This window comes from Trachurus trachurus (genome assembly GCF_905171665.1).
Source record: "Trachurus trachurus genome assembly, chromosome: 23".
Lineage (NCBI taxonomy): Eukaryota > Metazoa > Chordata > Actinopteri > Carangiformes > Carangidae > Trachurus > Trachurus trachurus.
This window is the reverse complement of record NC_139912.1, coordinates 22,533,983-22,561,257: the sequence shown is the minus strand read 5'-3', so window position 1 is coordinate 22,561,257 and position 27,275 is coordinate 22,533,983. Positions and strand designations below refer to the sequence as shown.

At 42.9% G+C, this 27,275-nt stretch overlaps 2 protein-coding genes across 2 annotated transcripts in view; one reads left to right on the top strand and one right to left on the bottom strand.

The window, feature by feature from the left end:
• mpped1 (metallophosphoesterase domain containing 1) overlaps positions 1-19,422 on the bottom strand; it is a gene marked incomplete at both ends in the record, with an annotated part of 263,390 nt that extends 243,968 nt beyond the window's left edge. The window contains one exon of the mRNA XM_083999790.1: positions 19,403-19,422. The remainder of the gene's footprint in view (positions 1-19,402) is intronic.
• Positions 568-27,202, top strand: aldh1l2 (aldehyde dehydrogenase 1 family, member L2). The gene is made up of 23 exons (XM_083999785.1): positions 568-799; positions 3,040-3,184; positions 7,161-7,395; positions 9,535-9,700; positions 9,924-10,025; positions 12,382-12,471; positions 13,577-13,711; positions 13,849-13,974; positions 14,073-14,164; positions 15,599-15,746; positions 15,838-15,957; positions 16,053-16,180; positions 17,807-17,957; positions 18,041-18,111; positions 18,198-18,303; positions 19,025-19,112; positions 20,352-20,445; positions 20,534-20,633; positions 22,044-22,142; positions 22,297-22,462; positions 23,323-23,428; positions 23,531-23,730; positions 25,510-27,202. Exons 1-23 carry the CDS (start codon positions 752-754, stop codon positions 25,563-25,565), a joined length of 2,772 nt encoding a protein of 923 aa, XP_083855911.1. The 5' UTR covers positions 568-751; the 3' UTR covers positions 25,566-27,202.
• Positions 27,203-27,275: the final 73 nt, after the last annotated feature.

Genomic DNA, 27,275 nt, shown 5'->3' with positions numbered 1-27,275 from the left:
TTCTAATAAAAACAATAAATAATGAAAATAATAATTTAGAATGTCTGTAAATTTTAGCATCATGGGAAATATTCTCAGAGGAATCCAGCTCTAGTCTTGCAAATAGTGATGTAAAACGTTATGATCATCAGCTTGTAGAGATCAATTTAACATGATCACTGTTTATGAAAAATCACCAGGAGAATGATTTCATTATGTTCAGATATGTGTTTACTATTAACAAAGAATGGCAAACACAAGAGTTACTAGCTTTGTTACTGTAGGCTAAATTTAAAAATAAATATGTATATAAATATAATTAATTATAAAAAATAATTACTGTGTGTTAACTTGTATTATTTATACATTTGATAGAAGTGCCGCTAAAGAGCAAACTGAGCAAACAAAATAAAGCAATAACGAGGAAAAGCTGTTGAATATTTAAACCACACTTCAGCGTGGCCTTGAGACTTGAATGAATTCCCACGCGTGAGCGCGCGCAGTCCGGGCCGCGTGGGCGCGCACGTACGTAGCCTAGTGACCGGCGGAACGTATCTCGACGTATCTGCTTGTGTCGGGTATAAGCTGGCTGTGGCGAGTGCTGCACACCACCACAGCGACAGCTCTGCCTCCGACTCCCCGGTCTCTCACACACTCCCGGCGGCCAGGTGAGTGTGAGCAGCAGCGTCCGCTCCGCTTTTTAGTTTTTTACATTTTTTAAATTCCTTGTCCGTTTTTTTTTTTTTTAAACAAACGTGCAAACATCGCCATCATGATGTGGACGGCGTGTCAAGTCTTTCGGAGATTCTCCACCTCCTCCGTGAGTAACGTTAACGTTGCATTGCTCGCTTTTTTTTTGCTGCAGCAGCGAATGAATAGAGGCTTTGACATTAGTGTAGGAGTCAGGCTGGGGAGGACGGAGCCCTCGGCCCCACCTGCCGCCCTCAACCGGCTGCTTTAAAGGTCTAAGTTACTGCTAAAGACCCTGCAGGCAGATGGAGCTCAGTCCCCCCGGCTTCACTGTGCCACGTCCAGCTCTGACTCTGACTGACTGTACCGGCCTTTACTGTACAATCTGTGGAGGAGTTGCATCAGCTCCGTGGACCAGGAGCGGCTCAGTGAGTGCGGCTCTGCGGGGCTGCAGCGACCCAACAGCCCGCTGCTGCACTCATCATAGTCGGGGGAGGGGGGGCTGCTCTGTGCTCTGCAACCAGACGCAGTATCGTTTTTGTTGTTGTTGTAGGAGTTATTTTACAGGAGGAGCTGTTTTGGATGATTGTCTTTGAATGCATCATGAAGCACGTTGCAAACTGCAGTGTAAGCCAGAGGCTGTGGTGCCTCACACACTTGACAGGAGCATTTATCTATCTGCATACGCTGAAAGCTGAAACCTTGTTCACACACACATGTGCTGCTTGCGGTCAGCTGCCTGCACTTGAGCTTGTCACTCTGTGTGTGAGGGCTGTGCTGTGCTCTCCCCCTGGGCTTCAACCAATGGCTTGATTTACTGACTACTAGGCCCCCCTCCTCAGTCCCACCCCTGTTCACTTCATCCTGCTGTTCTCTGCCATGTGAGTGTTTGTGAAGAGAAATCCAAGAAAACTCCAGGAATTAGAGGAAACTGCCTGTGGGTCAGATTTTTAAAAAAGGAAAAAAAACATGTGAAGATGCCATAAACAAATCTTTGTTGAACTGTTTTAAACATTTCTTGGACCGAACAATCTACAATTTAAAGGTCCCTATTGTATAAAATGATATTTTGTGTGATTGCGGCATCCCTGAGCCACCACCAGTAACTTCTGTAACTTTGTGATGTCACAACAAAGCAGTCACCACTCTCAGCCACACCCTAAGCCCCGCCCACCTGGGCCCACCATCCAGCCATGCAGGATTTGGTTTATGTGAAATCTTCTCTATTTTTATTCAGTTTCTGTGAACAGTTAGCCAATCAGAGGAGAGGCTTAAGGCCTAGAAACCACAAATGCATATTTAGAAGGTCCTACCACACCCCTAAAGTTTTCAATGCATAAAAGTGATGCAAGTTAAATACTGATGTGGAATACACATAGTTTGGTTGGAATGTTTAGCATTAAGAGGATCTGTAAGTTAAAGGGATAGTTCAACATCTTGGAAAATTGGCCCATAATACCTATAGTTTTAGTGGGATTTCTTGGTTTCCCTCATCAAACTCATCAAATACACAATCCAACAACTCCAAAACACTCTCGTGGTGAATGTGCAGGTCACAACTTGTCCACCAGAGCGTTTCAGAGTTGTTGGATTGTGTATTTGATGAGTTTGATGAAGGAAACCAAGAAATCCTATTAGCTTCCGTAGCGTAGCTCTGAGCAGCTCGCGGCTCTGCTCCGCCGTTCTAAAAACAGCTTGCACCGACAATTAAAGGTAACGAAAACTATAGGGATTATGGCAATGGGCCAATTTGCCAAAATGTTGAACTATCCCTTTAAATGTACATCACAATATTTATATGTTAAATAGTGCCTCTCACATTTATTTCATACAATCTGGCTTCAGTTTAACCTTTAACATCCACATCCCCAGAGTAAAAGTCAACATAACTCAGAGTTGCCACACAGGTTTGGCAATGACACTGAGTTGCATTAAGGGACCTATAGGATGTGGTGTTTTTGAGGGTTGACCCATTCATGGGACTGGAACTGATGATATCCCACCTCCTGTTGCGTCAGTCTTTACTCAGCCAGTTGTATGGTGGTAGTATAACATTTCTGGAGTGGCCCTTTAAGAGTTGTGTTTTTTTTTGTGGGCCCCTCTGGCTGCTCTTGCTTAAGGCAGACTTGTGTGATTGTTCGCTGCTAAGACCGCCTCTCGTCTGGGCCTGTTGCATAACATCTAGAGAGTGGAGCTCTGAGAGGTCAAGACAACTATCAATCTCTTCCTGCTCAACAGGAAGTGTGTATTATGGCAGCACGTGCATGTCAGTACATATGAGTGGTTGCAGACAGTACTGTATGTCAAATTTACACTGAAACTAAAGCTCAAACTAATGTGTGTTTGTGTGTGTCTTTCCTCTTGTTACAGCATTATTACCAGAATAAGCTGAAACTAGCTATCATTGGCCAGAGCCTGTTTGGCCAGGAGGTGTACGCCAACCTGAGGAAACAGGGTCACAAAGTGGTGGGTGTGTTCACTGTTCCTGACAAGGACGGCAAGGCTGACCCGCTAGGTGAGTTAACTCTTATCCCCTCTGTGTTTACCTTGTAACTGATGGCTTACTACAGGTGGGTCTCTGTGGAGTCTGCTTTTGCACATGGGTTTAGTTCAGTGGTTCCCAACCTTTTTTGGCTTGTGACCCCATTTTGACATCACAAATTTCTGGCGACCCCAATCAAGATGTGCCAGCTCAGATATTTTTATATGCTGCATTTTATTTGAACTCGATTTATATTCGAGAAAGTGAAATTATAGAATACAGTTGTTTAACATTGGGTGTGGTGTTTTTAATCATAATTTTAAAAGGAATAGTAATTGTTTAAAAAAAAACATTTTATCAGTAATTTTTTATCAATTACTAGACATGTCAGGCGACCCCATTTGAATTCCAGGCGACCCCATGTGGGGTCCCGACCCCAAGATTGAAAAACACTGGTTTAGTTGTTTTCATTTACCAATTGCTTTTTGATAGAAGTGATAACACAGTCCAAATCAACCGAGGCAGACAGTGTGAACATTGTCAATGTAGCGGAGTGAATGTCAGCATCTCACAGCTGAAAAAGCAGACCAGAAAAAGCAGCCATCTAAAATCATGCACAGCTAATTCTTCAGATCCCATCATGCAATTCACAGGATGTAGCCTAACTATGATTTTTGAGGTAATGTTATTTATAGATTTTCTTTTGTATTATAAAACTTAAAGAGGAACTAAGCAGGATTTCTCCCGTGGCTATGCTACATTTTTACCTTCATTAAAAAGCTCCGGAGTAATTGTGATCGTTAACTACATGACTTGTGACTTGTTACAGTGAGAATGGAGGCTCTCTGTCTTCACCTGGTGTCTCATGGCTGAAAACCAACCTTGCAACATCAGTGTAGTACCTGGCCGCCGGCCCGGTGTCCCTCTGCACACACAACACAAACGCGCCGTAATCTTTTGTTCGTGACGGTTAAGACAACACAAACACACGTCATAACATCATATATGTTATGTAACGTTTTCCACCACTCCATTTATTTATTTTTCGCCGGTTTCGTTGTAAACAGATGCACATGGGCGAGAGGAGCGTAAAACAGCGGAAAAGCCAGCGGACTTGCATAGTTCCCCTTTAAAGAAATGAATCTGTGCAAAGACACTTAATCCTTTTGCTTATTTAAGTGACTAGTTGTTCAGGTTATGCAAGTGTCACAGGTTAAAGCAGATATCAGCTTCGCGGCCGTTTCGGCTAATGCTGCGTTCAAGGCAGGCTTTTGAAACCGTAAGTTACAGCTTCAAGTCACAACTACGACTTGGTAGCGTTCCAGGTAACCCGTAGCTCGTGTTTTTACCATCCTGTTGTCTGTGAAAGTTCCCTATAACGGCCACTCGTAACTTCCGACCCGTGAACTCGTACCAGATCGAACTGGTTTGACTTCACAGGAAGGAAAAACACAAAGTACGAGTTTCTTTTAACGCACCATGAGTTAGCAGCCCCCGCCCTTGTCAGGCATCAATTGGTCCTCGTGCTACGTCACCACATTCACGCGCATCCCTTGGCTGCACACACAGCCCTTCATGCCGTTCTCTCTCCTCATTGGATAACACTTGTATCCCACAAGGAAAATTTTCTCCTCGGGTTACAGCAGAGCAGAGTGACGGAGAGACTCGTGTTTAGGCTGAAATACTTCATGTAAGTGATTGCTGACGGAAAATAGGACTATTTAGGACTTATATTAACAAAAACATTCCACTGATATCTGCTTTAAGTTGTATGTACAGTAACATGTGATATGTTTCTTGTAAGTAAGTGCACCTGCTTTTTATAATTCAACATAGTGAAATAACATAAAAAATGCAGCCAATCATTTATTTAATTGGTTTCATACAACAAACAGGAAGATGTGACGGCCTCTGATGATTACGTGTCCCCTCTCTGGGTCAGTGGAGGCCTGTGCTGTGTCTGTGGTAGATGTGTGTTGACCGACAGTGCTCGTGGACAAAGACAGGCCTTTATTCTACGTTAGTTGCGGGATAGTGGCTCCATTGTCCGCGCAGGGAGAGGCCCTGTGCGGCCTGGAGATGCAGATCTGAGGTGAAAAGTCTGCAATCAGACTGCGCACTTTGTTATGATGCAATCTTTCCAGGAATCATTATCATCACCAGCATCATCATCATCATCATCAGCAGCTCTCAGCTTATTCACCTCTTTCCTCTGAGCTTCTAACTAACTGTTTCTCCTGCTATAGCTGAGCATGCATCCACTTTAGCTTAGTTTTTTTCAACAACTCTAGTTGAAAATATTCAAAGTACAGTTGCAGTTAGTTTGCACTCAGTGAAGATTTAATATTCAAACAATACAAACATTAAAGTTAGTTTTTAGAGTCCACTAAAATGATCTTGCACTAGAATAACCTCCAACCCTAGTGTAAACATTATACCTGTGTTTACATGTTTGAGAATACGTGTGCCTCTGACCCCAGTGACATACTGTAGTAAAGCAGGCTCGCTGGGGGACTGATCTGGAGACAGCTGGTTGATAAGGCAGTTCAGCCTAGTTCTAACTGGAGTGAAAGCTTATCTGACTCATTGAAGTGGCGTAGATTGCCACATGCAGCTCCTGGTTTAAATGGCCCTGCAGAGAGAGCGTTTTATTACCAGCCTGTTTGTCCACATGGCAGAATAGAGGGAGTGACTGAGCAGAGCACTGCAGTCACAAGTTGAAACATTGGGGACGGTCTGTGTGCCTGAATGGACTGTGTGGAATCTGTAATGTGCATTTGCTACTTCTGGACCTGACTGTCAAATGTCACATCTTGGAACACGCTCAGACAGAGTCACAAAGCCACAAACAAAGAGTAATGTATTAGTTATACAAGTTTTAAAGGGCCATTATTATATTTTTAATGTGAAAAGATCAAAGCCTCAGTCCACAGATAAATGCACACTGCCTGTGTTCACAGACTGAACCTTCAAAAAACTGTCACTTTGTGATGTCACAACAAAGCAGTCGATCCCCAGGAGCCACCCATCCAACATGAGTGTTTACCTCAACTGTTATAAATCAGAATTTAAAGGGATAGTAGCATTTTTTTAAGTGGGGTTGTATGATCTACAAATAGCCCCTAAGTACTTTAATTGCAGTAGAAGACTCTCTGCACTCCTCCCGTTAGCAACGCCAGCCCATAGCCCTGCCCAGAGATTTACAACATACAGTGTTGTGAACAGATCCAAAGAAACGGCCTATTTTCACGGCCTAAAAGAGGTTTTACCTGAAAAAAATACACAGTTCCATTGTTCGCTATAATAATTTTTGTGTACTGTATGTTGTAAATCTCTGGGCAGGGCTATGGGCTGGCGTTGCTAACGGGAGGAGTGCAGAGAGTCTTCTACTGCAATTAAAGTTCTTAGGGGCTATTTGTAGATCATACAACCCCACTTTAAAAAAAAATGCTATTATCCCTTTAATTAAGGATTCTTATTAGAGTTTATTGTTTGGCCTCTCCAGTGATCTTCTCAGCTGTGACTAAAGTGTTGACTGTGACTCACTGTACAGAAATCATGGCGGTACCACGGAGGTGTAATCTAATTTTCTGATCTAATCTAAACTAATCTGACTCTCTAGTTTGTTATTCAATGCTTTTAACTTCAAAATGCCACAATTGGACATTGAACCAGTTCCAGCCAAGTCATATTTTAGTCACTGGAAACCTCATCATGAATTTGGAGCATGTATGTGTCCTTTCGATGCACTGTGTTTGACCTCTCATGGCCACTGTGGGAGTAATAAAGGAATATCTTATCTTCTATTTAATATCTTATCTCAAAGGACGCACAGGAAACAGACTAAAGAGACCAAGTATTAGCACATCTAAGAGATATACAAGCAGCTCATGGGTCAAATGGTCATATACTCGCCATATACCGGGCTTTGACCTAGTCTTTTTTACAAAGCAGTCAGTAAATTGGTAACAGGTCAGTTGTACTAATGAACTCTTCTTGTCTGTGGCAGCGGTGGCAGCGGAGAAAGATGGGACGCCGGTGTTTAAGTTCCCTCGGTGGCGGGTCAAGGGGAAGCCCATCCCAGAGGTGGTGGAGGCCTACAAGGCGGTGGGCGCCGAGCTCAACGTCATGCCCTTTTGCTCCCAGTTCATCCCCATGAACGTCATCGACAACCCCCAGCACGGCTCCATCATCTACCACCCCTCCATCCTGCCCCTGCACAGAGGAGCCTCGGCCATCAACTGGTGAGATACGGGGGTCATGGCAACACATTATCATTGGTCGCAGACATGGAAAGTCCAAATATCCTTACATTAAAGGGATAGTTCACCCAAAATTGAAATTTCACTCATTATCTACTCACCCTCATGTGGACTAAAGGCTGGGAGAAGTTTCAGAGTCCTCCGTGGCTTCTCTGAGTTACAGGGGGTCTCGGTGTAGCAGTGCATGTCCATATAACGGTTGCAAATGGATACCAACTGTCTTCGTAACAAAAAGACACACCAAAAAGCATCCAAATACCTCCATGCTGCTCATATGTAATGTCCGTCTTGTATTGAAGCCCCGAAATGCGAAATTGTCCAGAAAAAAATTAAATAAGTCTATATTTCAAGCTTGTTTGTAGCGGAAGCTTCTCTTCCCAGTTCGTCCAAATTCGATGAACCTTCTCCCAGCCTTTAGTCGACATGAGGGTGAGTAGATAATGAGTGAAATTTCAATTTTGGGTGAACTATCCCTTTAAGTTCCAAAACTGATTGATTCTACATTTCCTAAAAAGCAATTCAGTTGCCTCTCTCCTTAGAACTGCTCTGCTGTCTAAATGTTCACTATCCAACTCCACACCTTCAATTAATTAATTAATACAAATTTATTTAAATGAATGTAATGTAAACGTTGTGTAAAAAACGTAGAGATTCAGAGCAACGTATAGATAAACTTGATGAAGGCTGCTGTTATGATTTCTACCTCCTGTGTGGTTCCTGCGTCTGAGTCTCAGTGTTTGATCTCGTAGCAGACTGGTTCTCTTATCTCTCCCAGTCGCTTGTCTCTGTTCTCCACCCTGTCTATCTCTCTCAATTCTATGGTTTTCCGTTTGTTTTCAACTGTAAAAAACACAGTTTACCGTTTTACCCCCCTGCTATTCTTGCCCCCATTTTCTCCCACTGTAAACCAGGCTGTTTGATTTAAAGCCGCTAAAAAAAAGCCATTTAAAATCAGCTGAAGGAGACGGACGAGAAAGACGTTAGACTGCGGAAAAGAGGTGTGTTCACCTTGGCATGTTTACCCGGGTGTTGTGTTTATGTAACAGCTGATCAGAGCCAGAACCGATAAATTTGGCCCCGTGACCCAGGAGTGGATGTACCTGTTCACACTGACAACACAAACCTGATGTCAGCAGGTTTTCTGTGGCCATACCAAATGATCACAATATAATTACATTAGAGATATCTTTAATCAAATGTGATTTACATTTGTCCATAATAATCATCAAACTAGTAATGTTAAAGGGAAAGTTCAACATTTTGGCAAATTGGCCATAATCCCTATAGTCATAGCAGTAAGTTCGTTACCTTTAATTGTAGGTGCAAGCTGTTTTTAGATCGGCGGAGCAGAGCCGCAAGCTGCTCAGAGCTACGCTACGGAGGCTAATGGGATTTCTTGGTTTCCCTCATCAAACTCATCAAATACACAATCCAACAACTCCAAAACGCTCTGGTGAACAAGTTGTGACCTGCACATTCACCACGCTATGAGATAATAATTGAACGTTACCAGACAGAGTTGTTTTAGAGGGAAATACAGAGACTGCTTGATGAAAAACTGCCCCGACAGGAACGCACATCAGCGGTTTTGCAAGAATTTACCTCGAAAACAAATCTGTCTTGTAACGTTTCGTTATTATCTCATAGCGTGGTGAATGTGCAGGTCACAACAAGATTGTGTATTTGATGAGTTTGATGAGGGAAACCAAGAAATTCCATTAGCCTCTGTAGCGTAGCTCTGAGCAACTCGCGGCTCTGCTCCGCTGTTCTAAAAATAGCTTGCACCGACAATTAAAAGTAATGAATCTACTCCTAAAACTACAGGGATTATGGCAATTGGCCAATTTGCCAAAATATTGAACTATCCCTTAAGTGTGTATGTCTGTCCATAGGCCTTGAAATTATGGCATGGACATATGAATTTGCCCAGTGAGAAGCTCCAGTGAACAGCCTGTTTGTTTCAGGCCAGTTGCCTCAGTCTCGCCTCTTATCACTTCTTTATCTAATCTTGCTCCGTTTGGTCAGCTTTATGACTTAATATCCTCCTCGTACTATAAATAAGTGTGTTATGGCACACAATTCCAAGAGGTAATGACTTTATGTTTGTGTGTGTGTGACCAGGACCCTGATCCATGGCGATAAGAAAGCTGGTTTCTCCATATTCTGGGCTGACGACGGACTGGACACGGGGCCCATCCTGCTGCAGAAGGAGTGCGCTGTGGAGCCCAACGACACCGTGGACACACTCTATAACCGCTTCCTCTTCCCAGAGGGTATCAAGGCCATGGTAACTGTCAACACAGGGATTCTAGACAGGAGCGTTACCACAGCTTTTATTCACAAAAGAACACATTTGAAATCCAATAATCCATTAAGCAGCCTCAGTCTGTCAAGACAAGTTATGTAATCCATGCTCTTTCCCACAATGCTCAGTCTTATCCCAGTCTAGTAGAGATGTCAGTATTAAGATTGCCAGCTGTTGCTCCACTTGACTGACATGTCGCACTCAGGTGGAGTCAGTGCAGCTCATCGCTGATGGAAAGGCCCCCCGAGTCCCCCAGACAGAGGAGGGAGCCACCTACGAAGGCATTCAGAAGAAGTCCAACTCCAAGGTGAGACGTCTCATTGTACAAAAGATCAAAATGAAGTGCTCCTATGGGTGCATTTTAATGATATATCACCACATATGTGCGTGCAACGTTTCGGGCGACCCGCCAAATTCACACATCAAACAGAAGTGGAGACACATCTCCTTATATAAACCCAAAACATGTGATCTGTGTTCTGACCGGTCATGTGATAAACAATATGAAAACAACAAATGGTGTAAAAAAAAAAAAAAACATTTTTGTAGCAGACAAGATAAATCATATATAAGCTACCGGTACATGACATACACACAATATACACAACTAATTCATAAAAGGGAATATATAGGCTATATATTGTCGTGGAAATGTTTTAGCTGTTTGCTGTTGGTGAATAATGAAATAGAGACTTCTGCTGGCCGACATGTTTTTATTTCCTTGCAAGGAAAGTGATGGTAAAGAAAGACAATGGGGAGACCTGAACATATACCTGAGGAACGCCCCCTAGGTGTGTTCCACCCCTTTGTCTGCTGCAGGCGTTAACCTGGGGCATCCTGCAGGGTATTGTGTTTAGGTGAGAAGTTAAGAGGTCTAGTCAACACAATTTAAAATACAAAAGGGTTTGAATATTGATGAGAAAGTGAGAGGTTGGGTGTCTCAGGTACTTGAAATGCAAAGGAATTGATTGGAATTTACAATTACAATTAAAAGTCTGGTATCATGGGGGAGGTTGGGTATTTTACAAAGAGGTTAAGATTACAATTATACAACTAATACAATATACACAACTAATTCATAAAAGAGAATATATAATGCATAGAAGAAATAATGCTATATAGAGATATAACATTGCTGTCAACCTGCTAACACCTGCAATATGCAAAAAAATTTCACATCTTGAATATCATATGCAACAACATCAGGTGAACACCGTTATAATGTTATGTAATTTCAAGGTGGAAGAAAAAGAGACGTTTCATTGTACTGTAGGGTGGGATCTGAATATGGCGGTGGCTCATTTAGGCTTTAGGCCATTTTGACTGGTTGCAGTGTTGTGTGTGGTAATTATTTGCACCACACATAAGCAGCACAAGCAGAATCCTAATGGAAGTGAGAGGGCCTGAGGGGCAAGTCAAGTCAAGGTGGAGCCAAACAGGCCTGACCCACACCACCTCCTGAGATATCAAGTACTGCACAAACAGAGAGGGAGAAGGAGCCAAGGAAGAGGCTGGGAGAGATCCAGATCCAAAACATCTGGAATCAGGGCACCAACAGCTGGGAGAAAGACAGAGGCGTCAGGACGGCTGATGGTCCAGCACAGAGAGCCTGAGGACAAATAAAAAGAAAAGACAGGGAGGATTTGATGCTCATGTGCTGTTAGAGAGAGTGGATTCCAGGAAGTTGACAGCTTCATTTTGACCTAACTGAGGCTTTGAAAATGTAATTTCTTTCTTTTTGATTTAGTATTTTCAGTTTAAAGAAAAACAGACTGACAACCAACTGTCAAGGAAGATGGAAAAAAACAAACAAACAGACAGACAAAAACAAGGGGGCTCCTCAGTTATTAATATTATGATATATCATGTCCAGTGTCTTTAATTGTTCTGTTTAATATGTTACGTCCTCTATTGTTTTGAGGCAGTCCATTTCTCCCATTTCCTGGGAAAGGTCGCTCCTGTGGACCTCGGAGAGAAAATCATCTTTTCCATTGAACACATTTCCTTAATTCTGTCATCCACTGATTAAGGCTTGGAGGCTCAGCTTTATACCAGCACTTTGTTATAGTTTTTTTTATTATAAAGCCATTAACAGTATTTTACACAGAAACACAGATGGGAATTGTGTATCCCTGAATCTTTTAAAGTTAAACATGTACATCTCCCCCCAAAAAATGTAATTTCTGTGGTAAAGTAACTGTTGGAATCGAAGTTTGGTTGTTTTTTCATGGTGTCTTGAGTTCCACACGTGCAAGAATCCACTGCCAGTTCTCTGCTGCTCAGCTGAACACCACCTTCATTCAGAGAACAGCGTGGAAATGTACTGCAAACTCAGCATGTTTCTCAGAGCCAAACACATACAGAGCCACAGACTGACTGCTGTTAGTCTGACAGCAGAGACACCGAGGTGGGGCCGATCTTAGCTGCTCTCTGGTTTGTCACTTGCAGCCACGTTGCTGGCTCTGTGTCCACAAGCGCTATTCTTAGTGCGGAGGATTATTTTCCACCGGTGTTTTTTTTTTTTTTTTTTTTTTTTCCCCTCGTGTCGCAGCCAGCTGTTGGGCTCGCTGCTCGTTCTCAGAGGTTTGGTGACCTGGCCTGAAAATGAATCTGACTTGTTGGATCCGGCTTCTTTCTGTCCCCCCTCTACCCCCCAAACGTAGGTCAACCTGGCCCAGCCGGCCGAGGCCATCCACAACTGGATCCGCGGCCATGACAAAGTCCCCGGTGCCTGGACTGTCATTGATGGTCAGGTGAGTTTCCTGGAACTCACAAGCAAAGAAAACACACACACACCCACACACATATAGCAGGTGTCTGCTGCAAGGTCAGACTCAGAGAGGGTTTAAAAAGTGGTGTATCCGGATTAAGGCTGATACTCAACACCTTGAAAATGACGTCAACAGATCCTGGATCATTCTTTAAATATCTAAAAATTAAAAATTGAAATTTGATACTTCAGTTTGAGATATTTTAAGTCTTAAAAGCCTCTTAACTCATTGAGTGCCAGCCCTTTTATAAAATGGTCATTGCCATGTGCCAGCGTTTCGGGGCATTTTGAGTAATATTTCAAGACCCAACGAATATTTTGTACTATGACTCTGAAAACACCAAACAGCTCAAAGGAAAGAGGAGACTCTCTATTTAACTAGGGAAAAAAACATTTGTTTGTACCTTGTTCCATTCTTGATTTATCTTAAGTTGAATAGAGCCTGGTTGCACCAAAAAGACAACTTTTTTTCTAGAAAGCTGAGAAAAATGCATTTTTGTGAAAGAGAGGCTCTCAAGAAAAACAGTGATTTATCCGTTTTAATTTTGCCTTCAAAAACATGTAAGACTGAAAATTTCATTTCACATGTTTTTTCATTGTAGAAAAAAAGAAAGAAAATACAAGTGGGAGTCCTACTCTGCAGAGTGATGCCTGCTCTCCTACTTCTGCAGTTGCTGCCCCCTCACCCTCTCCTTTTTCCAACTTTTTTTTTATCTCTGTACCGATCGCACTCGTCGTCTTCTTTTCTTCACTTCTTGCTCTGATCTACATTCTTCTTCGTTCTACACATCCCAAAAGCCCCAAAATTACTCACAGTGTGGGCGACAGCGCCCCCCTTAACCAGCCGCAGAAAACTGCGTTTGACGTATATGTACGTCAATGACACTCAAGCGTTGGATGTTGATTGACGTACATATACGTCAATGGCACTCAATGAGTTAAGAAGTCTTAAATCTAAGGGGGTAGCTAGAAGAATCAAAGTATAGAAATAAATTTAAACACATCCATAGCTAGAAGAATCAAAGTAAGACATTTAAACACATCCAAACAAGGCCCCAGGTTTAATTCCTCTCTGTGTTCTTCCTCAGCATGTGACCCTGTATGGCTCGTCCATGCTGGGGGGGTCGGTACCAGCCGGTCAGCCCCTGGAGATGGAAGGCGCGTCCCAGCCCGGCCTGGTGGCCAAGAACGGCCTGGTCCTGTTCGGTGCTGATGGGAAAGCTGTGAGTGTCTCTGCACTCTGTCGTACTACAGAACAAACACTCAGAGCAAACAGTGTGGCAATGCCCCCGCCGGCCTCATTCAAACACTGCTGTGGTCCTGTCTGTTGTCATTGATCCACTGTGCCTCGCCTCCACAGCTCCTGGTGAAGAACCTGCAGTTTGAGGATGGGAAGATGATCCCCGCTTCTAAATACTTCTCCTCTGGAGAGAGCGCCAGCGTGGAGCTGACGGACGATGAGAAGAAGATGGCGGAGGAGATCAGGGCAAGTGAACTGTGTTGGCTGGCTGTTAGTATAAATGACTTACTGGTATATCTAAATGACTTTAAATGACCTGGATGTTTGTGTCTTTTAAACCACAGAACATCTGGAAGAGCATCCTCAGTAATGTCCCAACCATCGAGGACACAACAGACTTCTTCAAGTCTGGAGCTGCCTCCATGGATGTGGTCAGGTGAGAGAGGCTGGTCAGGAATGATTCAATAAGTCTAAAGGTCAAGTAAATCCCCATAAAGACCATTTTTTAACAGTGTCATGTTACATCTATGCACTTGACACATTGTGATCAATATCCTTACTCTATATATTTGTAAATATGCTATCTGAGATACAATGGTGCTTGACAATTACATTTTTGCCTTTTTTGCCTACAATATAAAAAGAGGCAGCCATCATTTACAGTATGTCACTTATTCATTTTTTTATATCCAGTCAAAACACCATAAAAATTAGGGTGGAGCCAAAACTATATCTAAATGTAAATATTCTAAAACAAATATAAATGCAACATTTTTGTTAATGCTATTCTATAGATAAACACATACTGTAGACATCATCCTGAGGCTCATTGTTGTGCCGTTCATCATGTTGCATATGATGCACACAATGCCTGGACGTTGCAAACATCCCACTCACATGCTCTGTATGGTCACCTGACGCAGCACCAACTGTCAAGCACATTTACCGACAGCATGCTCCATATTCTGCCAATATCCTGCAGGATTTCCCAGGCTGCTATCAGCTGATATCCCGTCCCCCTAGAAAGTGAACACCTGTACACCAAGTCCCACAGTTCAGTGGTTAATAAGTGTTTTTTTCAAAATAAAACTCCACATTTTATAGTGAACTTTTATTGTGACCTGAGCAGCACCTGTGCAGTGTAATCAACATTTTAACGAGACTCACCTGTGATGATCTGCAGTGAAGCACAGGAGGAAACTCACTGACACTGATTTTAAACACATTTGTGATGGAAACATTAGAGATTAGTCATCTTTATTTCCAACTCATACAAAATGGGAGCAAAAATAAAACTGCTGCATTTATATATTTAGATTATTTTTCTAACATCTCTCTCTGAAAGGATTTTCAAATTAAAATTAACAGATTGTAACTGATTGGTACTTCACTCACATAATTTGGTTCACCCTTAGCTTGGCATTTTTCTTTGCTTGATGGGCACTGATTTATTCCAAATTTTGTTTAAAGCAGTAGTAAGCGGAATGTTTGTGTTAATATAAGTCTTAAATAGTTATATCTTCCGACAGCAATCACTTACATAAAGTGTTTGGTCTGAAACACGGGTCTGTCAGTCACTCTGCTCTGCTGTAAGCCGAGGGGAAAACTTTCCTTGTATCCTACAACCTTTATCCAATGAGGAGAGAGAACGGCATAAAGGGGCGGTCCTCTCTGTGTGTGCAGCCAAGGGATGCGCGTGAATGTGGTGACGTAGGGACGAGGGCAGGGACTGCTAACTCCATCGGCTGACAAGAAGTTAGCCAAAACCACCGGATCGCTTACTTCTGCTTTAAATTTTTTTTCCTCAAATAACAATCATACACACACCACTGAAAGCGTTGTTGAAACGTTACTGTGTGTTTGTGTGCAGGCTGGTGGAGGAGGTGAAGCAGAAATGCGCCGGTGTGCAGCTGCAGACGGAGGACGTGTACATGTCCACCACCTTCCAGGACTTCATCCAGATGTTCGTCCGCAAGCTGAGAGGAGAGGACCAGGAGGAGGAGCTGGTCATTGACTATGTGAGTCAGTCTGTCCTGCAAATTCACCCTCATTTTTTAGTCATATACAGCAAGAAGGTATATGATAGTAATGTAATTATACTGCATCCAGGCAACCAAAGATGTGAACAACATGACGGTGAAGATGCCGACCCAGTGCTTTATCAACGGCCAGTTTGAGGACGCCGAAAGTGGGAAGACGTACGACACCATCAACCCTACAGACGGATCTGTGAGTGATCTTAGTCACGTATTGTTGCACGCACATCCAGAAACTTCTGAGCAGCAGCTGGACGTTGTGTAACCTTCACCTCCCTCTCGTTCCAGGTGATCTGTAAAGTGTCCTACGCCTCGGTGGGGGACGTGGACCGTGCAGTGGCAGCTGCCAAAGAAGCCTTTGATAACGGCCCATGGGGCAGGATGAACCCCAGAGACAGAGGAAGTCTGCTGTTCAGGTGAGTGGCTCCACCTAGAGGACTGAAGGGGCAGTGACATACAGTAACCACACAGGATAGAAACACACAGGGAGAAAAGACACTGGATGACGGGATAACAATGGATACATGCCATTATTGTGAAAACACAGGAAGTCAGTCATTGTTAGTGATTTGAACACAACCAACAGTGAATGTGACTCTCTAGAACTCAATACGTCCTCTCTGACACATCACATTTTTAGATTCATGGTAATTTACACTTTAAAATGATGTCATTGTTTCTGATCTCGGTTTGAATGTAAGTCCATGGGCTGTATGAATAAATTCCACAAAGCAAATTATATAAAATAACAAGACAAGTAACAAATCTTTTCTGGAGCTGCTACTGTATGTTACATTCAATGCCTGCATGGCAAAGAGAGAAACAGACTTGTTGTAAATGTTCTGGCTGGTCCATTTGGTTCTGTATTGGCAGCTAGTTCAGACTCTGAGTGTAGTGGCTGTGTGTTTAACCTTTCTGTAATTATAATGCAGTGGTTCCCAACCGTTTTTGCCTCGTGACCCCATTTTGACATCACAAATTCCTGGTGACCCGCAATCAAGATGCGCCAGCTCAGATATTTTTAGATGAAGTTGATTTAAATTCAAGAAAATGAACGTATAGAATACAGTTGTTTAAGAGTATGTGTGATGTTTTTATTAATCATAATTTAAAAAAGAACAACATTTTTATCAGTAATGTTTTTAATCAATTACGAGACATTTCAGGCGACCTCATTTGAATTCCAGGCGACCCCACGTGGGGACCCAACCCCAAGGTTGGAAAACACTGTTATAATGCCAAGTTGTTTTTGTGACTTGCCCATCATGCTCCCTGCCGTGTTAACAATTCTGGAGGGTTGGGGCGTTGTTCAGCTCAGTGGTTTTAGCAGGTGCCCCATATGCAGAGGCTTTAGTCCTTGCGCAGAGGACTCGGTCGATTCTACCGGTGATCCTTTGCTGCATGTCATTTGCCCTCTCTCTGTCTCTTTACAGCTGTCCTATCCATTAATGGCCTGAAAATCCTCTAAAATATACTTGTTCTGGAAATTCTGGAGAGCGTGTCTTTGCTCTCTACATTCAGGTTGCTGATGTACAAGTATGTCTAAGTATGTGTTGGCTCCTCAGCTTCCTGATTAAAGAGGAACTGTGAAGGATTTTTACCTTAGCTATGCTACATTTTTAACTTAATTAAACAGCTTGGGAGTAATTGTGATTGTTAAATAAATGAGTTTTAACTTGGTACAGGGAGAATGGAGGCTCTCTGCCTTCCACCTAGTGTCTCTTGGTCAAAAACCAAACTGGCAAGATCAGCGTCTCTGTGACACCGCCACACAAACATAACCCATAATCTCTTGTTTATGACAGATAAGACTACACAAATACACACATCGTATATACATGTTGCACGGCATACATGATATATACGTTATCCACCTCTCCATGAATTGCTTTCTCGCCGGCTGCGTTCAAAACAAATGCACATGGCCGGGAGGAGGGTTAGCAAAAAAAGAGGAAAAGCGACCGAGCTTGCATACAGTAGTTCCCCTTTAAGGACGATTGTTTGTTAGTTTTTCCTCTGACCTCTGACCTCCCCCTCCCCAGGCTGGCAGACCTGATGGAGGAACACCAGGAGGAGCTGGCCACCATCGAGTCCATCGACTCCGGGGCCGTGTACACGCTGGCTCTCAAGACCCACGTGGGCATGTCCATCCAGACCTTCCGCTACTTCGCTGGCTGGTGCGACAAGATCCAGGTAGGTTCACTCTGGAGTTGTTTGACTTTACCATAATAATCAGTGGTTACAACACTAGAGCCACGTGCTGTCGTTGGTTCCAGGGCAAGACCATCCCCATCAACCAGGCCAGGCCCAACCGCAACCTGACCTTCACTAAGAAAGAACCTCTGGGGTAATCACACCTGTTTGTCTCTGACCATGCATTTAGATTCACTAAGTTGTGTGTTTCTATTAAGTGTGTTTTATTTTCTCTGACAGTGTGTGTGCCATCGTCATCCCATGGAACTACCCTCTCATGATGCTGGCATGGAAGAGTGCTGCCTGCCTCGCAGCTGGAAACACACTGGTGCTTAAACCAGCACAGGTGAGCTCAGAGTGCACAGTGTGATGGATCTGACATCACTCCCTGAGCCAGTCGTAGTACTTTCTTTTCAAAGATAGTCTGCAGTGTTTGAGGGTCACTTTTACCAATTGCTTTCATTGCAGTATTCACAATTTTTGCTATCATAGTTTTGAGCTGGACAGAGAGAGACCCAAACCATGCTGCCATGCAGTATCTTATCAGGCTTTCTAGCACTGCGTCGTAGAATGTTGACATGATTTTCCTGCTCACCCCAAAAAGTCTTAGTCTTCGGATAAAGTGCAAGCGTTGTGCCAATTTTGCACACAAATAGTCCACATGGACATTCCATTTTAACATGTTGTCCATTTGTATCCCCAGATACTTATATGAGCAAACCTGTTCAATTTGCATGTCCCCTATATTTACAGGGTTATGGACTCTTACAGCCTTTGGGTCAAAGACCATTTCTTTAGTTTTTGTGGCATTTAGTAAGAGGTGATTGTTCTTTGAAATGCTTTGAAATGATCAATTTCTCTGAAATAGCCAGAGGGGCAGTCTGCGCCCCACAGCAGGCTTAGAATTACTGTGTCGTCAGAGAATTTTATTATGAAATTATTAGGTTGACTGTTCCTGCAGTCATTAGTGTAGGCCGTGAAGGGAAAAGGCGAGTTAGAGTTAGTGTTAGAGTTAGCATTAATTGATACATTTGATACCATCCTGTTTCTTTTCCTGGTGTTTCCAGGTCACTCCACTGACAGCACTGAAGTTTGCCGAGCTGTCGGTAAAAGCTGGAATTCCCAAGGGAGTCGTCAACATTTTGCCCGGATCAGGTAATGAAGCATCTACATGTTATAAAGAATTAACTTTTCTTAGCACTTGTTGTGTTGATGAAGTTAGGGAATCAACAGAAAGCACAAGAAGTTGAGCAAATACACTAATAGTGCAAAGAAAACCTGAATGTTTTTATTCTACATGATGTCAGTATAAAAAAACAAAAGAAAGAAGAGTAGAAGTGTCATTTTCCTGCAGGGTTTTACATCACATCAGTGGGATCATGCACTGTTATTTATTTTGACTCAGTTGCACAAACACACACACACACACACACACACACACACACACACACACACACACACACACACACACACACACACACACACACACACCATTCTTCTGCTTCAAATGCTCACTAGAGCAGAAACCTTGGATTCATCCGCCATTGAAAGTAGTGCCAAATAAATGCACTGTTTCCTTTGTTAGTGGGCAGCTCTGCCAGGACATTTCTGAAAATTGTGTTTTTAAATATTTTTATCCTCAGTATTAACCAACAATCTCTGACCTGAGGGATTGTGTCTGTTGATGTCTTAGTTCATTTGTTCTGAACATGGTGGAGGGGGACACAGAGGAATCGGTTCAGTAAAGCAGATCCAGATCATTTCACGCTCACCTTTTTGTTTCTCTTAAAGGGATAGTTCAACATTTTGGCAAATTGGCCCATTGCCATAATCACTATAGTCAAGTTGTGACCTGCACATTCACCACGCTATGAGATAATAACGGAACGTTACGAGACAGAGTTGTTTTAGAGGTAAATTCATGCAAAACCGCTGACGCGCGTTGCCTTCAGGGACAGTTTTTCAGCAAGCAGTCTCTGTATTTACCTCGAAAACAACTCTGTCTGGTAACGTTCTGTTATTATATCATAGTGTGGTGAATGTGCAGGTCACAAATTGTCCACGAACACGTTTTGGAGTTGTTGGATTGTGTATTAGCGGAGTTTGATGAGGGAAACCAAGAAATCCCATTAGCCTCCGTACCGTAGCTCTGAGCAGCTCACGGCTCTGCTCCGCTGTTCTAAAAATAGCTTGCACCGGCAAATAAAGGTAACGAACCTACTGCTATGACTATAGGGATTATGGCAATGGGTCAATTTGCCAAAATGTTGAGCTATTCCTTTAAGTCTGGTGGGTGTTGTTTGACATTGTTGACAGAGGCCTGTGCTCTCTGAGTGACCCTCTGGTTCCATTGGTGTCTCCTCCACACCCTCCTAATCCCTGTCTCTGCTGCAGGTGGCATGGTGGGACAGCGTCTCTCCGACCACCCAGACATCCGCAAGCTGGGCTTCACCGGCTCCACGCCCATCGGCAAACAGATCATGAAGAGGTGCGACCCCACAGACTCATCGCTCATGTTTGCCCGAGACGACTGTCAAATCCCATGATATCTAACACTCTGTGACTTCCTGTTGCAGCTGTGCGCTCAGTAACCTGAAGAAGGTTTCTCTGGAGCTGGGAGGGAAGTCACCGCTCATCATTTTCAGCGACTGTGACATGGACAAGGCTGTTCGCATGGTGAGAGCTCCACACAGACAGACACAACAAAATATCACAAATACGAATACAGATGGAAAAGGGAAATTAATTATTATTTCTCTGGCTGGTTTTAAAAAATTATACAGGTATACTGGGTTTGAAAGAATAACTGACAGATGAATCAATACTGAAGATAATTGTTATATTATTACATTATATATATTTTCTAATGACAATATATTTCAGCAAGAAGGAGTTCAGTTTTACAGATTAGTGCAAGGTTGATGCAGATCAGTATTTGTAGAGCACAGTCCTGTTGTTGGACACCAAATAACTTGAAACTTTGACCATATAAGACAAAAGAATAAATAAACATAATCATTTTCATCAGCTTCTGTGGCTGTACAGTAGGCTACAGTTCTACCTAATTGGTATCAGTTAGCAGCCCCAAAAGACTGGTGACCTATTAAAGGGATAGTTCAACATTTTGGCAATTTTGCCTATTGCCATAATCCCTATAGTCATATAGGAAGGCTCATTTCCTTTAATTATCGGTGCATGTTGTTTTAAGATCAGCGGGGCAGAGACGCAAGCTGCTCAGAGAACACAATGGAGGTGAATGGTACAGGTCTCCTGTCCCTCATCAAACTCATCAAATACACAATCTAACCCAGTGTTTCTCAACTTTGGGGTCGGGACCCAATGTGGGAGTCACCTGGACTTCAAATGGGGTCCCCTGAAATGTCCAGTAGCTAATTGATAAAAAAAATACTGATAAAAATATAGTTTTAACTTATTATTATTCTTTTTAAGATTCTAATTAAAAACACCACACGCTGTTTTCTATACTTTAACTTTCTCGAATATAAATTGAGCATCTTGACTGATGGCCGCGATCACATGGGGTCGCCAGAAATTTGTGATGTCAAAATGGGGTCACGAGCCAAAAAAGGTTGGGAACCACTGATCTAACCGACCATTGACTGTAGGGATTATGGCAATAGGCGAACTATCACTTTAAGGGCGACCCTGCCTATGGACAGATGGACGGATGCTATTGGTTAGGTTATAGAACTGAAGGACATATACTGGACCCCAAATTACTTTATAATTGGTGTGTAATGTTGTGTGAATGTGATGGAAAAGCATTGCAGGCAGAGTAAAAAAAAAGCATTAGCCTGCATGTGAGTGAATGGGTGAACGTGGCTTGTAGTGTTCAGTGTAATCCATTTATCTTCTACATACACCCGGATACAGTAAATACCATCTGCCATCTTTCCTTGCTGAGAAATAGATTATAATGAGTGTTGAAGCTGCAGCGTCAGTGATGAAGGTTTAAAGATTTAAGTAACTGACACAAATTAGTGAAAATCCAGAGATGATTAGATCCACAGTTGGTTTTCACAGTCTTTTTTACAGTCTTAATCGTGTGTGTGTGTTGCTCCACAGGGCATGAGCTCTGTGTATTTCAACAAGGGTGAGAACTGCATCGCTGCTGGACGTCTGTTCGTGGAGGAGTCGATACACGACGAGTACATCAGCCGAGTGGTGAGTGAGGAACATGCAGTACATCTGAGGGTTTTTCCACACAGTTAGAGACAGATAAAAAAAAACAACAACAACAGTGGTCAAACCTAGAATACCTCCTACATTTCCCATAATGCAATCATAAAGAGCTGTTCCTCCACCCTCTCCCTCTCAGGTGGATGAGATCAAGAAGATGAAGATCGGAGACCCTCTGGATCGCTCCACAGACCACGGCCCACAGAACCACAAGGCTCACCTGGACAAGCTGCTGGAGTACTGCGACATCGGAGTGAAGGAGGGGGCCACGCTGGTGTACGGGGGCCGACAGGTGGACAGGCCAGGTAGAGCACACACCGAACACACAACACAGACATCAGGCTATAGTATATGTGTGTTTAGTAGAAGTGGGTTTAAAGGGATAGTTCAACATTTTGGCAAATTGGCCCATTGCCACAATCCCTATAGTTTTAGGAGTAGGTTCGTTACCTTTAATTGTTGGTGCAAGCTATTTTTAGAACGGCGGAGCAGAACTGCGAGCTGCTCAGAGGTACACTACGGAGGCTAATGGGATTTCTTGGTTTCCTTCATCAAACCCATCAAATACACAATCCGACAACTCCAAAACGCTCTCGTGGACAAGTTGTGACCTGCACATACACCACACTATGATATAATAATGGAACATTACGAGACGGAGTTGATTCAGAGGTAAATTAATGCAAAACCACTGATGCGCGTTCTCGTCTGGGGCACTTTTTCATCAAGCAGTCTCTGCATTTACCTCGAAAACAACTCTGTCTCGTAACATTACGTTATCATCTCATAGCGTGGTGAATGTGCAGGTCACAACTTGTCCACAAGAGCGTTTCGGCTCTGCTCTGCCGTTCTAAAAATAGCTTGCACCGACAATTAAAGGTAACAAACCTACTCCTAAAACTATAGGGATTATGGCAATGGGCCAGTTAGCCACAATGTTGAACTATCCCTTTAAGGCTGATGGATGTTAATGATGTGTTGAGTTTGTCTGTTTCTTCTTTCTTTGGTCAGTTTCTTGGGTTTGTTTTATTGTTTGTCATGTTTGTTGCTCCTTTTCTTTTCTGTGAACAAACTTTGGACAGTGACTTGTCAGTTTCTGTGCTACAGTCGAAGCTTTAGCGTCCCTATGACAACCATCTGACCATCTTTATGGTGTTTACTTCAGGTTTCTTCATGGAGCCCACTCTGTTCACTGGCGTGGAGGACCACATGTTCCTCGCCAAAGAGGAGTCCTTTGGCCCCGTCATGGTGGTGTCCAAATTCAAAGATGGGTAAGTCACCCCCCCCCCCAAAAAAAAAATACAAAAACATCTCGCTGTGGTGCTGCTGTAATATTCACCAACCGGTAACCGTCTTCTTCATCCGAACCGCAGCGACGTGGACGGCGTGCTGCGGAGAGCCAACGACACCGAGTACGGCCTGGCCTCGGGCGTCTTCACCCGGGACATCAACAAGGCCATGTACGTGAGCGAGAAGCTGGAGGCCGGGACGGTGTTCGTCAACACCTACAACAAGACGGACGTGGCCTCGCCGTTCGGAGGCTTCAAGCAGTCAGGCTTCGGCAAAGACCTCGGTGAGTAGCGACGGGAAGTTTAGACCACGTGGGCCTGTTGTTCGAAAGTAGAATAAAGATATCCAGGATAAGTGGAAAAGCCAGGTTAGACAAAGTCTCATAAATCCATACTGGTTTAATGGGCTCTATGCACAGCTCCACTACTTCCTGGACTTAATGCTGCTCCTTTGTTTCCTGTCTTACATTATTGGAGAAGCTGATTAATCCAGGTGTGTCTGACCATTGTGACTACTCAGACACACCTGGATTCATCAGTTTGTCCAATAATGTAAGACAGGAAACAAAGGAGCAGCATTAAGTCCAGGAAGTAGTGGAGCTGTGCATAGAGCCCATTGGTTGTTGGAACACCGAGCCAGGCTGAGGAGGGGCGGCTTTGTCAAGCCAGGTGTAACTAGAGCACTGGAAAAGAGAGTAACGACACGCATTGGTCCAATGGAAGCGCCTCCTGATGGAGGAATATGGGTATTGCAAAAGTGCCCAAGAACTGACATCTCTGCATTGTTGGTGAATGAGCAAGTGTGGTGTTTTCAATAATTTAAGGACATTTCTAGATCACCCACGTTAATAGCATCATTGAGGATCCTTTACAGATAAACATTAACACATAGGCGAGTAAAAAAACAAAAACAAAAAAACAGTTGTCTACATTAATGTTTCAATCTACATTTTGTAATAAACAAATTATAAGTGTAATCTGATATGACCAAGACACCTAAAAACAAAAACACGGCCATTTTCATCAATTTACAAGCAAGTGGGCAACACACATACACACCCTTACCACGGGAGTCAATGGAGTTGTCCTTACTCTCTTTTCCAGTGCTCTAGGTGTAACTTCTCTCGTCAGTAGACCACAGAGATTTATCACAGATTCACCGATGAGAAGACAGGTGTGGCTGATTTCCTCCAATGAACAGCGGATCTTAATGCTGACGTCAGGTGACACACCTCTTCAAAAAAAAAAAGCACCGCTGCTGTCGTAAAGCGAGAGCGCAGCGGATAACTGTGGACTGATTGAATAATCCAAAACTATGATCACAACTCAAGCTCCTTTCACAAATTAACAGTTGTGCACTTTGCCTTAATGATGAGCAGTTGAAGTTGATTCACTGCACAAATCTAAAGTAAAGTTTACAGCACATGGCCAAAAGTGCAACAGGTGAAAACTAATTAAATATTAGAACATTATGCAGTCTGGTGCTTCAATAAATTGCCGATAACAATGATGAGGTCTATAAATTATTTGGAAGGTGCCTGCCACACTCACTAAATTTTATTCTTATTTTCTTACCTCAACCGATATTTAGTCCAATATGTTTTGTAACATATTTTATAAAATCATTTTGAAGGCCTAATTATGAAAAAAAGCCTAATAAATATTGTAAATGTTTCATGTTTTTTGATTATTGTTTAAACATTTTTAAAAATTGTTTAAAAATCAGGCCAATACGTACATAAGAACATGGAATAACTGTCTGAAACACATTGATTTCTGATCAGAGTGACTGCTGACTTCACAGATAAAGACAACAGAATCAACTAAGCCCGGCTGTTAGCCTGGTCTGGAGCGGGCTAGCTGCAGAGAATAAATCACCATAGTAACTTGACCAGGATAAAGGTATCCAGCTTTTGAACAACCGACTTGAGGCTAAATTCAGCCAGGATAACCAACATATCCCGGCTTAATCCCTTATCTAGGTTTCGAACAACAGGCCCCGGTGCCAGAGAGCTCTGATGGTTATTGTTTTGACTGACACCACCTCTGTCTTCTGTCCACAGGAGAGGACGCTCTCTTGGAATACCTCAAGACCAAAGCAGTGACTGTGGAGTACTGAGATCCAGACGCTCCCAACAAACTCTGACACATCTGGACAGGAAGGGACTCATCTGCGTGCTTGGCTTTGACATCCGGCGTCCTCTAGCGTTGCTTCTGGACAGTGCGCGTTATGTGTGTGTGTGTGTGTGAGCGTGTGTGTGCGCTTGACGGACGATAGGAGAGCGTGGTTGTACGTAGGCCACAGTTTGGACAATGTGCCTGTCTTCTCTCGGCCGTCTGCGTCAAAATTCACATCATGGACAAAGGGACATGTGGGGTTTGTTTTTTCCTCCACATGGACACATTCACATCAAACAGAAAAAAACAAACAAGCTGGACACCTGACGATTCACCTGACGGGAGCTGAGCTGGATCTGATTGTATTTTCAAGTTTTTGGTTCCATAAAAGTGAATTTGTGGTTTAGAAAACAAAACAAAACACTCACAAACTTCGCATTATAGAAAACAAAAATGGAAAATATCAGATGAAGCCATTCCTTTCAACGCTGCCTTCACCATTCCGTTAACATCTCCCTGTCGTTTTACCTGTAGCAGAAACAAAGCATTAGTTCACAGTCTGATCCGTACATGAATGTCATTATGGTGAAGGATGTGTATGTGTGTGTGTGTGTGTTCTTGTATTTACTACCTTATGAGGACTGGAAAGAGTTTTTAACCAACAGAGTGAGGACATTTTTGGGAAGTGAGGACATTTTGGCCGGTCCTCACTTTTTACAAGGGCTGGTTGAGGGTTAAGACTTATATAATTAGGTTTAAATTAGGTTAAGAGTAATGGTTAAGGTTAGGGTAAGGGGCTAGGGAATACATTATGTCAATGAGTGTCCTCACGAAGATAGCATTACAAGAATGTGTGTGTGTGTGTGGATGGATGCTTTTGGGTTATGTTTTATAGTATCAAGTGCCCACATACTGTACGTCTACTAGGTTCTGGTTGCAGCCAAATCCACCATCCACATTAAAAGCAGTCGACTGGTATGAAAGTCCACTGACTGAGTCACCTGACAGTGACATCATCACATTGCAGCGTCACTGTAGCGAGGGTACAAGTTGAACTCAGCATCACATTTTGCTTGGTCTTTATCAGTGCACCTGTACAGTTATAAAACACTTACAGTATTTATTGATCACTACATCAAGCTACAGTATGGTGAGCCCTGTGTATTTTCTCTCCATCATCACAACACTGCTTGTTTACATCTCGTCCTTGCAGCTGTCTCTTCCCACATCCTCCACTTTAGACATTCTCTCTCTTCCATTTGTCAGATTTGACTTTTTTTGTAAAAAACAAACATTTTTTTAACAAAAGAGGGAAAGGAAAAGACTATCTGATATATTTTTTTGACATTGTATTTGTCAGACCAGAGGAAGACTATATTATGTTAGAACACGCTATTATTTTTCTCTAAAGACCAGATCGGTGTTTTTAACTCATCGCTAATGTGAAGAAGTCGTGAAGTTAAGTTTTCTATTCGTCCCGCATTGTCAGTGAAGGCAGCAAGGGCTACAAAGGCAAAGTGTTTTCTTTTTACTCTCGCTTTGTGGAACTTGCGAGAGCTGTCCCCTCAATAAAGTCTTTCTTCAGCCGGTGATGCTACACAGTGGTGAATAAAGTTCAGTTTGAATTTTACTGTGTAATGATGCTGTTCAGTGGAAAATATATCAACATACTACACTACAGTGGTGATGGCACTGCTCTTTCCAGAGCTGC

Coding starts and splice junctions, on each gene's coding strand:
- aldh1l2 (XM_083999785.1), top strand. CDS start 752: ATGATGTGGACGGCGTGTCAAGTCTTTCGGAGATTCTCCACCTCCTCC. Junction 18,112..18,197: donor ACTAAGAAAGAACCTCTGGG/GTAATCACACCT, acceptor TTTCTCTGACAG/TGTGTGTGCCATCGTCATCC. Junction 23,731..25,509: donor AGGCTTCGGCAAAGACCTCG/GTGAGTAGCGAC, acceptor TTCTGTCCACAG/GAGAGGACGCTCTCTTGGAA.